Source organism: Kogia breviceps, chromosome 13 (genome assembly GCF_026419965.1).
Source record: "Kogia breviceps isolate mKogBre1 chromosome 13, mKogBre1 haplotype 1, whole genome shotgun sequence".
In the NCBI taxonomy this organism is placed as follows: domain Eukaryota; kingdom Metazoa; phylum Chordata; class Mammalia; order Artiodactyla; family Physeteridae; genus Kogia; species Kogia breviceps.
This window is the reverse complement of record NC_081322.1, coordinates 72,770,699-72,789,165: the sequence shown is the minus strand read 5'-3', so window position 1 is coordinate 72,789,165 and position 18,467 is coordinate 72,770,699. Positions and strand designations below refer to the sequence as shown.

The following is an 18,467-nucleotide window of genomic DNA, read 5'->3' as shown; positions in this document are numbered from 1 at the left end:
CATTTTCCTCACAATAACATTTCTTATATATTTTTTTCTTATCCACTCAGTTTACTAAACTTTAGCATTTGCCCATTTAACATGCTCAGTTTCACCTGTGCTGACATTTACCCACAAATGCTCCTGTCACATAGTGACATGTGCTTGAGGGACAGTTTATGGGAGTACACAGACTGTACAGTCCAACAGATATGACCTCAAATCCCTGCTCACTACTGTGCACAGATTACTTCTCTAAGCCTCAGTATCCTCATTTATGAAATGAAGATAATAACACCTCACTGAGTTTTTTTATGTATATTAAATAAGAAAAGGCATATAATTACATAGCATAGTGGAGTTTGGGGGGGGTTGTTTTTTTAATTAACATCTTTATTGGAGTATAATTGCTTTACAGTGTTGTATTAGTTTCTGCTATATAACAAAGTGAATCAGCTATATGTATACATATATCCCCATATTTCTGCCCTCTTGCGTCTCCCTCCCACCCTCCCTATCCCACCCCTCTAGGTGGTCACAAAGCACCTAGCTGATCTCCCTGTGCTATGTGGCTGCTTCCACTAGCTATCTGTTGTACATTTGGTCGTGTATATAAGTCCACACCACTCTCTCACTTCGTCCCAGCTTACACTTCCCCCTCCCAGTCTCCTCATGTCCATTCTCTACATCTGCGTCTTTATTCCTGTCCTGCCCCAAGTTTCTTCAGAACCTATTTTTTTTTTTAGATTCCATAAATATGTGTTAGCATACAGTATTTATTTTTCTCTTTCTGACTTACTTCACTCTGTATAACAGACTCTAGGTCCATCCACAAATAACACAATTTCACTTCTTTTTATGGCTGAGTAATATTCCATTGTATACATGTGCCACATCTTCTTTCTCCATTCATCTGTCGATGGACAATTACGTTGCTTCCATGTCCTGGCTCTTTTAAATAAAGCTGCAATGAACATTGTGGTACTTGAACATTGTGGTACTTGACTCTTTTTGAATTATGGTTTTCTCAGGGTATATGCCCAGTAGTGGGAATGCTGGGCCTTATGTTAGTTCTATTTGTATTTTTTTAAGGAACCTCCATACTGTTCTCCATAGTGGGTGTATCAATTTACATTCCCACCAACAGTGCAAGAGGGTTCCCTTTTCTCCACACCCTCTCCAGCATTTATTGTTTGTAGATTTTTTGATGATGGCCATGCTGATTGGTGTGAGGTGATACCTCATAGTAGTTTTGATTTGCATTTCTCTAATAATTAGTGATGTTGAGTATCCTTTCATGTGTTTGCTGGCAATCTGTATATCTTCTTTGGAGAAATGTCTATTTAGGTCTTCTGCCCATTTTTGTATTGGGTTGTTTGTTTTTTCATATTGAGCTGCATGAGCTGCTTGTAAATTTTGAGATTAATCCTTTGTCAGTTGCTTCATTTGCAAATATTTTCTCCCATTCTGAGGGTTGTCTTTTCAACTTCTTTATGGTTTCCTTTGCTGTGCAAAAGCTTTTAAGTAGGTCCCATTTGTTTATTTTTGTTTTTTCCATTTCTCTAAGAGGTGGGTCAAAAAGGATATTGCTGTGATTTCTGTCATAGAGTGTTCTGCCTATGTTTTCCTCTAAGAGTTTTAGAGTGTCTGGCCTTATATTTAGTTCTTTAATCCATTTTGAGTTTATTTTTGTGTATGGTGTTAGGGAGTGTTCTAATTTCATTTTACATGTAGCTGTCCAGTTTTCCCAACACCACTTATTGTAGAGGCTGTCTTTTCTCCATTGTATATCCTTGCCTCCTTTATCAAAAATAAGGTAACCATATATGCGTGGGTTTATCTCTGGGCTTTCTATCCTTTTCCATTGATCTATATTTCTATTTTTGTGCTAGTACCATACTGTCTTGATTACTGTAGCTTTGTCGTAAGTCTAAATTCAGGGAGCCTGATTCCTTCGGCTCCGTTTTTCTTCCTCAAGATTGCTTTGGCCATTTCGGGTCTTTTGTGTTTCCATACAAATTGTGAAATTTTTTGTTCTAGTTCTGAGAAAAATGCCATTGGTAGTTTGATAGGGATTGCATTGAATATGTAGATTGCTTTGGGTAGTATGGTCATTTTCACAATATTGATTCTTCCAGTCCAAGAACATGGTATCTCTCCATCTGTTTGTATCATCTTTAATTTCTTTCATCAGTGTCTTATAGTTTTCTGCCTACAGGTCTTTTGTCTCCTTAGGTAGGTTTATGCCTAGGTATTTTATTCTTTTTATTGCATTGGTAAATGGGAGTGTTTCCTTAATTTCTCTTTCAGATTTTTCATCATTAGTGTATAAGAATGCAAGAGATTTCTGTGCATTAATTTTGTATCCTGCTACTTTACCAAATTCATTCATTAGCTCTAGTAGTTTTCTGGTAGAGTCTTTAGGATTCTCTATGTATAGTATCATGTCATTTGCAAACAGTGACAGCTTTATTTCTTCTTTTCCAATTTAGATTCCTTTTATTTATTTTCCTTCTTTGATTGCTGTGGCTAAAACTTCCAAAACAATGTTGAATAATAGTCATGCAAGTGGGCACCTTGTCTTGTTCCTGATCTTAGTGGAAATGGTTTCAGTTTTTCACCATTGAGGATGATGTTTGCTGTGGGTTTGTCATATATGGCCTTTATTATGTTGAGGTAAGATCCCTCTATGCCTGCTTTCTGGAGGGTTTTTATCATAAATGGTCGTTGAATTTTGTCTAAAGCTTTTTCTGCATCTATTGAGATCATCATATGGTTTTTTTTTCTTCAGTTTGTTAATGTGGTGTATCACATTGATTGATTTGCATATATTGAAGAATCCTTGCATTCCTGGGATAAACCCCACTTGATCATGGTGTATGATCCTTTTAATGTGCTGTTGGATTCTGTTTGTTAGTATTTGGTTGAGAATTTTTGCATCTGTGTTCATCACTGATATTGGCCTGTAGTTTTCTTTCCTTGTGACATCTTTGTCTGGTTTTGGTATCAGGGTGATGGTGGCCTCGTAGAATGAGTTGGGGAGTGTTCCTCCCTCTGCTATGTTTTGGAAGAGTCTGAGAAGGATAGGCGGTAGCTCTTCTCTAGATGTTTGATAGAATTTGCCTGTGAAGCTATCTGGTCCTGGGCTTTTGTTTGTTGGAAGATTTTTAATCACAGTCTCAATTTCAGTGCTTGTGATTGGTCTGTTTATATTTTCTGTTTCTTCCTGGTTCAGTCTCAGAAGGTTGTGCATTTCTAAAATTTGTCCATTTCTTCCAGGTTGTCCATTTTATTGGCATAGAGTTCCTTGTAGTAATCTCTCATGATCCTTTGTATTTCTGCAGTGTCAGTTATTACTTCTCCTTTTTCATTTCTAATTCTATTGATTTGAGTCTTTTCCCTTTTTTTCTTGATGAGTCTGGCTAAAGGTTTATCAATTTTGCTTGTCTTCTCAAAGAACCAGCTTTTAATTTTATTGATCTTTGCTATTGTTTCCTTCATTTCTTTTTCATTTATTTCTGATCTGATCTTTATGATTTCTTTCCTTCTACTAACTTTGGGGGTTTTTTTGTTCTTCTTTCTCTAATTGCTTTAGGTGTGAGGTTAGGTTGTTTATATGAGATGTTTCTTGTTTCTTGTGGTAGGATTGTATCGCTCTAATCTTCCCTCTAGGAACTACTTTTGCTGCATCCCATAGGTTTTGGGTCATCATGTTTTCATTGTCATTTCTTTCTAGGTATTTTTTGATTTTCTCTTTGATTTTTTCAGTGATTTCTTCATTATTTAGTAGTGTATTGCTTAGCCTCCATGTGTTTGTATTTTTTACAAATTTCTTTCCTGTAATTGATATCTAGCCTCATAGAGTTGTGGTTGGAAAAGATACTTGATACGATTTCAGTTTTCTTAAGTTTACCAAGGCTTGATTTGTGACCCAAGATATAATCTATCCTGGATAATGTTCCATGAGCACTTGAGACAAAAGTGTATTTTGTTGTTTTTGGATGGAATGTCCTATAAATATCAGTTAAGTCCATCTTGTTTAATGCATCATTTAAAGTTGATGTTTCCTTATTTATTTTCATTTTGGATGATCTGTCCATTGGTGAAAGTGGGGTATTAAAGTCTCCTACTATAATTATGTTACTGTCGATTTCCCCTTTTATGGCTGTTAGCATTTGCCTTATGTATTGAGGTGCTCCTATGTTGGGTGCATAAACATTTACAATTGTTATATCTTCTTCTTGGCTTGATCTCTTGATCATTATGTAGTGTCCTTCTTTGTCTCTTGTAATAGTCTTTATTTTAAAGTCTATTTTGTCTGATATGAGAATTACTACTCCAGCTTTCTTTTGATTTCCAATTGCATGGAATATCTTTTTTCATCCCCTCACTTTCAGTCTGTATGTGTCCCTAGGTCTGAAGCGGCTCTCTAGTAGACAGCATATGTACGGGTCTTGTTTTTATATCCATTCATCCAGTCTGTGTCTTTTGATTGGAGCATTTAATCCATTTACATTTAAGGTAGTTATTGATATGTATGTTCCTATTATCATTTTCTTAATTGTTCTGGGTTTGGTATTGTAGGTCTTTTCCGTCTCTTGTGTTTCCTAACTAGAGAAGTTCCTTTAGCATTTCTTGTAAAACTAATTTGGTGATGCTGAATTCTCTTATCTTTTGCTTGTCTGTAAAGGTTTTAATTTCTCTGTCAAATCTGAATGAGATCCTTGCTGGGTAGAGTAATCTTGGTTGTAGGTTTTTCCTTTCATCACTTAAAATATGTCCTGCCACTCCCTTCTCTCTTGCAGAGTTTCTGCTGAAAGATCAGCTGTTAACCTTACGGGGATTCCCTTCTTTGTTATTGTTGTTTTTCCCTTGCTGCTTTTAATATTTTTTCTTTGTTTTGCATTTTTGATAGTTTGATTACTATGTGTCTTGGCGTGTTTCTCCTTGGATTTATCCTGTATGGTACTCTCTACGCTTCCTGGACTTGATTATTTCCTTTCCCATATTAGGGAAGTTTTCAACTATAATCTCTTCAAATATTTTCTCAGTCCCTTTCTTTTTCTCTTCTTCTTCTGGGACCCATGTAATTCGAATGTTTGTGCGTTTAATAGTGTCCCAGAGGTCTCTAAGGCTGTCCTCAATTCTTTTCATTCTTTTTCCTTTATTCTCCTCTGTGGTAGTTATTTCCACCATTTTATCTTCCAGGTCACTTATCCGTTCTGCCTCCGTTATTCTGCTATTGATTCCTTCTAGAGAATCTTTAATTTCATTTATTGTGTTGTTCATCATTGTTTGCTCTTTAGTTCTTTTAGGTTCTTGTTAAATGTTTCTTGTATTTCCTCCATTCTATTTCCAAGATTTTGGATCATCTTTATTATCATTACCCTGAATTCTTTTTCAAGTAGACTGCCTATTTCCTCTTCATTTATTTGGTCTGGTGTGTTTTTACTTGTTCCTTCATCTGCTGTGTGTTTCTCTATCTTCTCATTTTCCTTCACTTACTGTGTTTGGGTTCCCTTTTTTGCAGGCTGCAGGTTCATAGTTCCCATTGTTTTTGGTGTCTTCCCCCAGTGGCTAAGGTGATTCAGTGGTTTGTGTAGGCTCCTTCATGGAGGGGACTGGTGCCTGTGTTCTGGTGGATGAGGCTGGATCTTGTCTTTCTGGTGGGCAGGACCGTGTCCAGTGGTGTGTTTCAGGATGTCTGTGACCTTATTATGATTTTAGGCAGCCTCTCTGCTAATGGGTGGGGTTGTGTTCCTGTCTTGCTAGTTGTTTGGCATAGGGTGTCCAGCACTGTAGCTTGCTGGTCGTTGAGTGGAGCTGGTTCTTAGCGTTGAGATGGAGATCTCTGGGAGCACTTTCACCATTTGATCTTACGTGGAGCTGTGAAGTCTCTAGTGGGCCAATGTCCTGAATTCAGCTCTCCCACCTCACAGGCACAGGCCTGACACCCGGTCGGAGCATGAACACCCTGTTAGCCACACACACGGCTGAGAAGGAAAGGGAGAAAATAAGAAAGAAAGAAAGAGAGAGAGAGAGAGAGAGGGAGGGAGGGAGGGAGGGAGGGAGAGAGAGAGAGAGAAAGAAAGAAAGAAAGAAAGGGAGGGATGGAGGGAGGAAGGAAGGAAGAAGGAAGAAAGAAAGAGAAAAAGATAAAATTTAAAAGTTATTACAATAAAACATTTTAAAATTATTAAAAATAAAATTTAAGTCGTAAAAAAAAGAAAAAGAAAGAAAGAGAGAGCAACCAAAGCAAAAACCAAATCCACTAAAACAAAGGACAGACGGAACCCTAGGACAAATGATAAAAGCAAAGCTCTACAGACAAAATCACACAAAGAAGCATACACATACACACTCACAAAAAGAGAAAAAGGAAAAATATATATATATCTATATTAGAAAAAAAAAGAGGAGAGCAACCTAATCAATCAATAAATCTACCAATGTTAATAAACTCTAAATACTAAACTAAGATAAACATAAAACCAGAAACAAATTAGATACAGAAAGCAAACCCCAAGCTACAGTTGCTCCCAAAGTCCACCCCCTCGATTTTGGGATGATTCGTTTTCTGTTCAAGTATTCCACAGATGCAGGGTACATCAAGTTGAATGTGGAGATTTAATCCGCTGCTCCTGAGGCTGCTGGGAGAGATTTCCCTTTCTCTTCTTTGTTCGCACAGCTCTCGGGGTTCAGCTTTGGATTTGGACCCGCCTCTGCATGTAGGTCGCCTGAGGGCATCTGTTCTTCCCTCAGACAGGATGGGGTTAAAGGAGCAGCTGATTCGGGGACTGTGGCTCACTCAGGCCCGGGGGAGGGAGGAGTACGGATGCAGGGCGAGCATGCGGTGGCAGAAGCCAGCATGACGTTGCAACAGCCTGAGGTGCGCCGTGTGTTCCCTTGGGGTAGTTGTCCCTGGATCACGGGACCGCGGCAGTGGCAGGCTGCACAGGCTCCCAGGAGGGGAGGTGTGGAGAGTGACCTGTGCTTGCACACAGGATTCTTGGTGGTAGCAGCAGCAGCCTTATAGTCTCATGCCCGTCCCTGGGGTCCGCGCTGATAGCCGCGGCTCACGCACGTCTCCGGAGCTCATTTAGGCGGCGCTCTGAATCCCCTCTCCTCGCACACCCTGAAACAATGATCTCTTGCCTCTTCGGCAGCTCCAGACTTTTTCCCGGACTCCTTCCTAGCTAGCCGTGGCGCACTAGCCCACTTCAGGCTGTGTTCACATAGCCAACCCCAGTCCTCTCCCTGTGATCCGACTGAAGCCCAAGCCTCAGCTCCCAGCCCCTGCCCACCCTGGCAGGTGAGCAGACAAGCCTCTCAGGCTGGTGAGTGCTGGTCAGCACTGATCCTCTGTGCGGGAATCTCTCCACTTTGCCCTCCGCACCCCTTTTGCTGTTCTCTCCTCCGTGGCTCTGAAGCTTCCCCACCACCCATCCCCTGTTTCTGCCAGTGAAGGGCCTTCCTAGTGTGTGGAAAACTTTCCTCCTTCACAGCTCCCTCCCACTGGTGCAGGTCCCATTCCTATTCTTTGGTCTCTGTTTTTCCTTTTTTCTTTTGCCCTACCCAGGTACGTGGGAAGTTTCTTGCCTTTTGGGAAGTCTGAGGTCTTCTGCCAGCGTTCAGTAGGTGTTCTGTAGGAGTTGTTCCACATGTAGGTGTACTTCTGATGTATTTGTGGGGAGGAAGGTGATCCCACGTCTTACTTCTCTGCCATCTTGAAGGTTTCTTCTCTAGCATAATAGTGTTTGATACACGGTAAATGTTCTCTAAAAATGTTAGCTCTTTTTAGTAATACACTTTCTCCAACACAGATTTGAAGTCTTCATCCTGGTGTCAGGGATTAAGCTACTTATTGAGTACATTTAGTAAAATTATTCCTATTTTACAAACATGGAAATTGAGAAAAGAGTAAGCCTGATTGCCTCAAGAAAAAAAAATCAGCAGTGTACTTTTAGGTCATCTTGTGGTTTTTTTGTTTTACTTTTGCATGGTTGATAGTGGTGGTAATTTGTGTTTTGTATTATTTTAATTCTCAGAGCAAGATTTTAGCTTGGAATTTATAGCCATTTTTTATTAGGCCAGATTGCTCTCAAGAGAGCACTTGTCAAATGTATGATACCTCAAGCATTTTCAGAGTTGGTATGGTTTTTCCAAAAACTTGCAAGCATGATCTTGTAGACATGACATTGAAAGATGTTGATGAAATTTTTAGTTTTGACCTTGCTTTCCTATTAGCTCTGGTAATATCATTTTTATAGTACTTCTTACCCACTGACAGTAATTACTGTGGTTTTGTTCTCGAATGTCTTCAGAGTCAAAGGCCAGACTGCAATATTTGAGGAGATGATAGAAGATGAAGAAGGACTGGTGGATGACCGAATACCTACCACCAACCGGGGTCTGTGGGCAATAAGTGAGACAGAGCGATCCATGAAAGCTCTGCTGTCATTTGCAAAATCACATCGATTTGATGTTGAATTCATTGATGAGGGAGGTACTTCAATGGATCTCTTTGAAGCTTGGAAGAAAGAATATAAGGTAACAGTAATTTAAAACTTCCTTCCCATATTAAGAATTCTCCTCCTTTACATTAATTTTAGTTGCTACTTTCCTTTTTCTCTCTTCAGTTTTTAAAAATCTGCTTTAGAGAGTTGAGGTGTCGTAATTTATCTTTCCGTAAAATGTAATGATTGTAATGATGAATAATAAATACAGGGCTTCCCTGGTGGCGCAGTGGTTGAGAGTCCGCCTGCCAATGCAGGGGACACGGGTTCCTGCCCTGGTCCAGGAAGATCCACATGCTGCGGAGCAGCTGGGCCCATGAGCCATGGCTGCTGAGCCTGCACGTCTGGAGCCTGTGCTCCGCAACGGGAGAGGCCACAGCAGTGAGAGGCCCACGTACCGCAAAAAAATAAAATAAAAAATAAATACAACAATACTGAACAAATGAGAAGTTTCTGTTTATTAAATTACTAAAAATCATTACTAAAATGAAATTTATATGAAGCCTTTTGTTTTTCCTTGAAAGTGTGTTATTCTAGTCTTAGCTTGGTCTTACACTGCTGTTCTCTAAAATCAGAGTGTGGCTTTATTTCCTTTTTTGTTTTTTTCTTTTGCTCTGTGAATAACAACCAAACATCAACAACCTTAAAGATTGGAGAACATAGTAAACATTTCTCAACATACAAGACTAGAAACCATTGCAATTAATAATGCACAGAGGGACTCTTAATATTTATACTTTAATAATTTCATCATGTTATAACTCTATGCTTGAGATTCCAGGATTCATTAATTTTGAATTATTCTTTATATGTGGATTTTTTAATCCCTTGTCCTACTTTGCAAGTGAGATGGGTGAGGAAATAAAAGAAGTGGGTTTTTTATTTTTAATGTTATATTCCATTTGATATCTTTTATTTTTTTTAATCTAAAGTTCTTACCTTTTAAAGCAGGATAAAAATTTCTCTCAAGAAAGAGAAACTGTGCTGTCTATAATATCAATTCATACATTTGATAGATTGAATAATGATACTTCTATAGCATCAAAATCATTGGTTCATAATAATTTTTTTCTTTTCACATTACTATTCTAAAAGCAAAAGCACATTAACACAGTTAATTACAGCAAGTCATGGAACAGACAATACTATATACAGTGTTCATTTGCCCCTATGTTCTTCCTTTGAGCTCAGTTTAGCCACACGGTCTGTGTCAGAGGAGTGCTTATCATGCAGTTCACCCAGATCTTTGTTCATTTGTTCTCCATAACATTGCAGACTAAACCCACAGTGTAAATGAATGAGCTACAGCTACGCACATCCATCAGGATCTAACTCAAAGCATAATGTTAGTTAGTGGAGAGAGCATATCAAAAAATTTTATGCTGATTGATAGCATTTCTATAAATTTCAGAAACATATAAAACCGGATTATTAAGGATGTATAGATTAGTATAACTCCAGCAAAAAGTACGGAATAGTAAGTCCAATTCAGAATAGTGGTTACCCATTGTTGGGGTTGAAGGAAGAATGTGTGAGGCAAGAGAGTGATGCAGTTGAGAAGGAGCACAGGCTTCCTAAGGAACTGGCATTATTCTCTTTCCTAATTCGGATGATGTGGACTCAGTTGTATACTTTAATATTCTCATTATCATACATACATATTATTTTGAGAATGTGAAATATAGTAAAAATTATTTCTTTAAAAAATAAAGCAGAGATTCCACCAGGTCCTGTGGAGATTATTCAGTCCCACTTCCTCATCCTAAAAATGGCCCAAGAATTGCTTGTACCTTAGACCCGTAGTGAAAACACTGTGTATGTTTTAAGACCTCACTGAAGACCCTTGACCAAGGGACATCTTGGTGGTTTTAACCAGTTTTAATTATGTGCTTTACCACTGTCTGTCTTTTCTGTTCCTTCAGTTGCTTCATGAATATTGGATGGCTCTGAGGAATCGTGTGTCTGCTGTTGATGAACTTGCAATGGCTACAGAACGACTAAGAGTACGTGATCCTAGGGAGCCAAAGCCCAGTCCACCAGTTCCTCATATCATTGAACCACATGAGGTAATTTGCAAATGAATCACAGAAAAGAACACAGCAAATAGATGTCACAAAAATACAAGATCCATAGAAGGGATAGAGTCAGGGCAGTGATGTCTTCAATAAGTAAGTGTTTCATATCTGCTCTTAGTTTGAGCCATATGAAGTTGTTTGTTTTTTAGGTCAGAGATGAGCAATTTCATGTCTAATACATGCTTAGCATTCACTGTTTGGGTGCATTTGCACTTTATTTGTTTCTCTCCACGTTGCATATTCATCTATTCTTGAGCACCTTTTGCGTGCCAAAGCCTAAAGATATTCTTGGTCAGTTTTTAGACGTATGTCCTATTACTTCAGCTTTTTCAGAACTAAAAAAAATCTTCCATAAGAACAACCAAGAACTGATTTTGCACTGTTTTCCTTTTTAATGATGAACAGATATTGACAACTTATCGTCTGTTAAATTCCTCTTTGTATCTCAGAATTTAAAAAATAACTCCACCAACCTTTTTTCTTCATATTAAAAGTATTATTTTCTTTAGAATTTGTTTTTATTCCTTTAATCTTTTAAATCTTATTTTTTCTATAAAGCTTGGAGACTGTAACTTAGAAAAACTTAGAAATATTCATTATATACTATTTCACTTCATTTTTAAAATAGAATTCTCAATAAGTTTTAAGTGAAAACAAATTCCTCTTTTTTTTTCTTTTTTTCTGTTACCATATTCTGCTGAGGGTGGGGGCACAGAAAGGAGGAGCAAAGAGATTCTTCCCTGGATTTCTTAAAATCACTTCATTTGTATGGCCAAAGTAGCATACCATTTTATTTTTCTTTATCCCATAAATGTATTACTGAAAAATCATACACAAATAGCCTTTGGTTGATTTTTAACCTACTTCAGGTATATAGGGAAGCTTTTTATTTAAAAGAATTCTACATTGAATTTTGTCTTCTATACAGCAAAATATATATATTTTTGAAATATGTTAATATTATCTAGTATCCATTTTGCAAATTTGAATTTTCACATGTAAATATGTTTTCATAAAATAGGACACTTTTTAAGAAAGAATTAAAATAAAAGAATTGTGCATGTTTAATATAATGTTACCATCTTAGAATAAAGAAGTTGTTTTGTTTTGTTTTTAGGTAGAACAAAATCGTATAAAACTACTAAATGATAAAGCTGTTGCTACATCACAGCTTCAGAAAAAACTTGGGCAGCTTCTTTACCTAACTAACTTGGAGAAGGTATTGTTTTTAAAAGATGCTACTGTATTATCAATAAACCACTTTATTGACTCCTTTCATTTAATCTGTTAGTCCTCTAATTAATGGTATAGGTGGGTTTTTTTAATCATTCTTTTATTTATTTGTGTTAGTTATATGAGTCAGAACACTAGGTATGTCTGCAGTAGCTACACAGATCACAAAAGAAGATGATATCTATAGAAAATATGTTATACAGATAATGTAAAGGGTATGCAGTTATATAGTATAGCACAATGTAAACAGACTGTAGTCGGAAGCCTTGAATAGTGAAAGTATTACAACATACCACTCAGCAAAGATAAATGCATTCATGCATCCAGTACCGCATACACAGATTTTTTAATTTGTATTTTGAAACTGTGAAGTGTGTTTGGAAAGCTGCTAAATAAGAGGACATGGTAATGAATTATTTAATGTAATTCACAACATATTTTCTTAGTAGTAAGCAAAGTACTGTATTAGACATTGATGAATATAATTCCATTTTCTGGCAAGAATAAATGGGAGTGGCAGAGTAACTTATCAGAACAACATGTAGTAGTAGATTTTTGGATAGGGCAAATGAAGGAAAGCAGTAGACTACAATTGGTCCTGAAAACTAGTACAAAGTCATTTAAGTGAATCATTAAATCTCAGCAATGACAAAATGAAAAAGTTGGACATTCTTTATAGGTAAAATAGCATAGTAGTTAAGAAGGTAGACTTTTGGACCTAGATAGTGCAAATTTGAATCATGATGCCACTATTTTCTATATATAGGACTTTATTCAAGTTATTGACTTCTCTTTGTCCTATCTGTAAAATGAGAAAAGTAACACTATCTTGTAGGTCTCTCTTGAGGATCAAATGAATTAATATATGTAAGTGCTAGAGTGTTTACTGGTTTATTAAGCACTTTCTAGGTATTCACTATTAATATTATTATATTATTACTATTATTATAACGATGACTACTATTTGGGCAGGGAAAAAAAGAGAAGAACTTTAAGTCAATCTCGCAAAATGCTAGCTATAGAAAAATAACATTCGGAAAAAAAGTCTTGATATTTCTGGACATGAGTTTTTAAAATATAAGATTTCTGTACTTTAAATGTGAGAGTCAAAATTAAGAGATAGTTGATGATTCTTTTCGTTATGGAACATAAGTTGATATCCTCTATATGTTGAATTATTTTTTCTTAATTAAAATTCCAAGGATATAATCTATGTAGGAAAACCCATTTGGCAAAAAATATGAGAAAAAATATTTACTCTATAAATGAAGGAAAATAAGCAATCTGCAAACTACTAAGCATAGGAAAAATCCAGCCCATCACCTGTTTTTGTGAATAAAGTTTTATTGGAATACAGCTATACTCATTCATTAAGTATTGTCTACAGCTGCTTTCGTGCTATAATAGTAGAGTTGAGGAGTTGCAACAGAGATAGTATGGCCCACAAAGCCTAAAATATTTACAATCATGTCCTTTATGGAAAAAATGCTAATTCTTACATTAAATAAATTAGAAAAGAAGAAGTATTGTAAATTCTGGTAGATTGTTTACAAAATGCTACAGTAATACCTTCTCTTGCGTGCTTGCTCCTCGTTAATCCCCTCCTACACTGACTCTAGACTTAGTCAGATGACTTGTTTTTGGCCTTGTGTCACAAACAGAGATTTGAAAAGTCCATGCCCTTTGGAATTCTCCCAATCATGTCATGTTTTGGAACTCTGAGACTATGTGAAGAAGCCCAGGTTACCTTTCTTGAGGAGCAAAAACCTCAGCTTAGCCCTTTCCCCAGACCCTAGCCTAGCAACAGCTAGATATGAGTGTGGGCCGTGCTGGACCATCCAGCCCAAACCAAATCAGTGCATGCCAAAGTAACTCAGGTGACCTGTAGCATCAGGAGAAATTCATGTTTTTTTAGCCACTAAGGTTTTAGGTGGTTTGTTGTATTACCTGAAACAAATCTATAATTAACAGAGGAAAAGAATAGTTCAGTCCAACTTTTTAAAAATGCTGCATACTTACATTGTAGTTAATGGAATTGTTTTAACCATTAGAACTTCTGAATCCATGCAGAATTTAGCTTTTTTTTTCTGCTTATAAGAGTCAAAGGATAATCAAGAACAATTTAGTAATCTATGAGTCTGATTTACTTTCCTTTATGTTTTCCTCAGTTTTAAAACCTGTTCATTTGATGACTTTTTTGGAAATCTTTCAGTTTTTAAAGAGACTTTGAAAAGCTATTATACTTCAACATAATTTCCAGTCATAGATAGGTCTCAAATCAGTAATCTTTCTGGTTTCTAATTATTTGCTTTGCCTTAGTGAGATTAGAAAAAGGATACGGAGAAGAAATCAGTAATAATGAGTTATGTGAATAAATGCTGCCTCTTCCCAATGTCTTTGATCCCATGCCAAGTGGACATGCAGAATATCTATTTCTTTTTAAAAAAATATATCTAGGGCTTCCCTGGTGGTGCAGTGGTTGAGAGTCCGCCTGCCGATGCAGGGGACACGGGTTCGTGCCCCGGTCCGGGAAGATCCCACATGCCGTGGAGCAGCTGGGCCCGTGAGCCATGGCCACGCTCTGCAACGGGAGAGGCCACAACAGTGAGAGGCCTGCGTACCGCAAAAAAAAAAAAAAAAAATTTTATTTATATATATATATATATATATAACATGAAAGTAAAATTTGAGGATTTAGGTAAATTATATCATATTTTGCTTCTTATTTTGCCTTCCATCATAATCACAAATACAGTAATATGATAACATTAACAAACTGTTAAAAACTGTGTCCATTTTTTTCTTCACTCCTTAAATAAATGTTATTTGTAAATCCCAGGAATGTTAGTATTAATATATGAATTATTAGGTCATCTCAATTATTCGATTATTTTAATTGCCAACATTTACTTTTATAAATGAGTTGTAAAACATGTAACAGCTTTTAAAATATAGCTAATATATGTTTTAATTCTTTTTTGGATAGTCTCAGGACAAAACTTCAGGAGGTATTAATCCAGAACCTTGTCCAATCTGTGCTCGGCAACTGGGAAAACAGGTGAAATTATAATAAATATTACATACATTTGTAAAATACTTTACAGTCTTCAAAGGCTTTTACATACCACTCGCCCCACCCTCAAACTTTGCATGCAAGGCAAATACTACCTCTGTCTGAAAGGTAGGGCCAAAGGTTAACTGACAGGCTTAGTGCCAAATATGTTTGAGCAATGTTTTCCCTTAAGGGATAGGTGAAAACGTATTTCTAGAATAGCCCCATCTTTTTCATTAAAGCTGAATAATTTTAAGTATTGTTTCCAGTCACTTGAGTCTGTCAGTTTACCATGGTTATTTGGTAATTGTACAGAAATATAATACGGCATACACAGATTTACTTAAGTTATGACAAAGGTATAGTAACGTAGTTCTTACTTAACATTATTACTGTCTAATAGTACCAGGATTTAAAGCACAAATAACAGCAATCCTGAGGGAATTCATATGTGATTTTTAGAAGACTATTATATCAATTAAGTATATTTCTTTGTGAATGTTAGTATACAAATGTCTATAAACTTAATGCAACTGTATTCGCCTTCCTTAAAGAGATTCTTATTTTTACTTTATGAAATGTGATTTATGGTACTATAAGTTCCTACTTTGTATGATAAACTAAAATATATGTAATATCAGTATATTCACTGCTTTTCAAATTTTGAAAGATAAGTCTATTACTATTAAATGAGTAAAAGTGTCCTTGACACTTTTTTCTATGGAGCTGAGAGTAGAAGCCTAAAATATATGAGTTCCATATTCTGACCAGCAATAATCAGAAAGAACATACCTTTTAGTTTCCATGATTCATGGAGAAGATAAGATTTTAAAGGATATTTAATAAATCTTAAAAAGACAGATTGGTAATGGAGGAGAAGAATAGTAATGTACAGATACTAGCAATTTCTGTTAAAAATCACTGATAAAACATTTTGATAAAAATTACTATAAAAATGGAAAGGATCATGGTGTAAGTAGTTTCTTCTTTGCTTTTAGTTTTGTTGAGATTCATGCAACTAGATTGTCTCAGAAATTTTATTATCTTTAACATTTCCATCTCATTTTCTATGTAATAAATGCTTTAACGTGAAAATGTAAATCTGCTTATTAGTAAGTTGCATGGAATATATTGAATATGACATTATGTCCAAATTAATGTTGCAGTCAGTCTATTCTGTTACTCTACTGTGAGAGTGCTAAAGAGTAATTTGCATTTTTCCTAAAGGCTGAAATGAGAACACCAGCATCTTACAAAATAATGATGACTGAGTGACTATTATCCTCCTATTAGGGTGAACAGAACTAAAGACTATGAAAGCTAAGTCTGCTTGGACTAAAAAATAGTTTAAAAGTATAACTTAGTTTTTATGACTTAAAGGATATTTATGTCATGAAATAGTTAGGAAGTGAAATTATGACTCTCTTTTAATATGTTTATAGATTGGAAGGCATCTTTGATAGCATCTCACTGAGGCATATTCTATGTGTTTTCTTTTTTAGTGGGCAGTACTGACCTGTGGGCACTGTTTCTGTAATGAATGCATTTCAATTATTATCGAACAGTACAGTGTGGGGTCTCACAAGAGCTCCATTAAGTGTGCCATCTGCCGCCAGACCACATCTCATAAAGAAATCTCATATGTCTTCACCTCAGAGAAAGCCAGCCAGGAAGAGGACATCCCTGTGAAGGTAAAGTCGGTTAAGAACATGTAGATGCATAGTCAGAGCAAAATAACAGGAATCAGTATCTGGCAGTGAGAGCATCAAAATCAGAACAAGGCTGGCCCAGTGACTATGGAGCAACCACTGTTGTCTGTCTGTAGATACACTGTCTGAAAGCCTCAGCTTTACCATCTACTCATTCCTCGTGGGAGGAACACAAGAAAGCTTTTTCAAACATAGTTAGTTAGTAATAGTTATGCCCATGATGGCAAAAAGAAGTAACATCTTAGAATTCCAGTCCCTTACTTCTTTTGCAGTGTTTCTGTCCATTACAAATTATAGAGCTCTGGTTAAGTTCAAGGTTTCTTTTTCTTCATTCTTCCATTCAGCCCTGGGTATCAGGGTAAAAAGATGTGCCCCCACCAAACTGAAGGATAAAATAAATTGATGATTGAAGTTAGTGAAGACTGTCACAAGAAGGAGGTAGTGCACTTTTAGATGGCATGGATTGGTATTTCAGAGTATAGCCACAACTTCGCTTTCTGTTCCTAATTTTTTTCCCATGCTTCATTCAGAACTTTAAGAAATAAGACTATAATTTAAAATCCACATAGGATCTGTGACTGGACTTTCTGCCTAAGGGGTATTTATTTAATGAGAAGCCTTTACTAGACTTTTTTGTTCTTTATTTTATGTAAGCATGCTTTTTTTTCTCTCTCTAACCAAACTTAGACTAGGGACAACTCAATGTATGAGTATAGTAGGGAACATAGGCCAGGAGGAGTGGGTGGGAGAATGGAGCAGCTGGCTCATAAGCAAAAGGTAGTTGAATATTTTTCATTCATTTCTTCTCCTTCTGGGTCCCTGATGCTCTCTGCTCACTTACTTTTCAGGGTTGTATTTTGTGAGTAGAATTAACCACAAGTTGAAACTGCCAGGAGTTAGGCAGTTGTTAGGATGCCCCCTCCTGAGAACACTGGAGTTCCATTAAAGAATATCTAATTGCTATTTATTCCCACTGTCACCTGAGTAAAACCTGAAAATATCAGTCACAGTGCTCTCAAGTGTGTTGAGGTAAACAGAATCCCAAAGTTGGGATGAGCTTTCATTCATTCATTCTTCCCATACATGTTTACTGGACACATGCTGTATGCCAGGCAGTGTGCTGGGCCTCACAGATGCAGCACACACTCATGAATAAAACAGGGATGATTGCTGCCCTCATGGATTTTACGTTTTGGCAGTCGGGGGAAGGAGATTGAGTTGAGGCAGAAAGCATAGACGTTAAGCAAATAATTGACGTGATAAGCACTAAAAAGAAAATCAAACCTGGCTTCTCTGGGGGAATGGCAGTTAAGTAGATGTCTAAAGGCTGAATGGATCAGCCAACCTGGAGAGAGGGTAAAAGTGATCTTGTCGGGAGGAGGCTGCAAGACAGAAAAAAAACAAACAACCAAAAATCCCAGTATGTGAATAGGTCTGAGACAAGAAGAAACCCAAATGGGACTGAGTAGCTGCGGTGTAGCAAACACAAAGGAGACTGGAATGAAATGAGTCTGGACTCCAAAGAGGGGCCGGGTCTTGAAGAGCCATCTGAGCATCTGAGAATTTTCTTTTCATGTAAAGAAAGCTATTAACATGTTATATGTTATAAGCAGAGGAGTATCATGATCAGACTTGGATTTTTAAAAGATTCCTCTTGCTACAGTATGGAAATTAGATTAGCAGGAATAGAAAAGACTAGAGTAGAAAAAAATTTGGAGAGACCAGTTTAAGAGGCTACAACAGTAGTGACGGTGGCTTTGATTAGGTTGGTGGCAGTGGAGATGCAAAGAAGTAGATATGTTCAGGAGATGTTTGGAGTAGAGTTGATGAATGAGATACAGTATCGGAGGGATTGATGAAGAAGGAGATTTCATAGGTGACCCCTGGTTTCTGATGTGAAAAA

The 18,467-nt window shown here is 36.8% G+C and overlaps 1 protein-coding gene across 6 annotated transcripts in view; it reads left to right on the top strand.

Annotated features, from left to right (window-relative positions):
* Positions 1-18,467, top strand: part of SHPRH (SNF2 histone linker PHD RING helicase) — an 86,114-nt gene that overhangs the window by 50,578 nt on the left and 17,069 nt on the right. For all 6 annotated transcript variants that reach the window (XM_059035989.2, XM_067010973.1, XM_067010970.1 and 3 more), the window contains 5 exons: positions 8,304-8,529; positions 10,418-10,561; positions 11,688-11,789; positions 14,790-14,861; positions 16,358-16,546. In XM_059035989.2, coding sequence (XP_058891972.1) covers positions 8,304-8,529; positions 10,418-10,561; positions 11,688-11,789; positions 14,790-14,861; positions 16,358-16,546 — 733 coding nt within the window. The remainder of the gene's footprint in view (positions 1-8,303; positions 8,530-10,417; positions 10,562-11,687; positions 11,790-14,789; positions 14,862-16,357; positions 16,547-18,467) is intronic.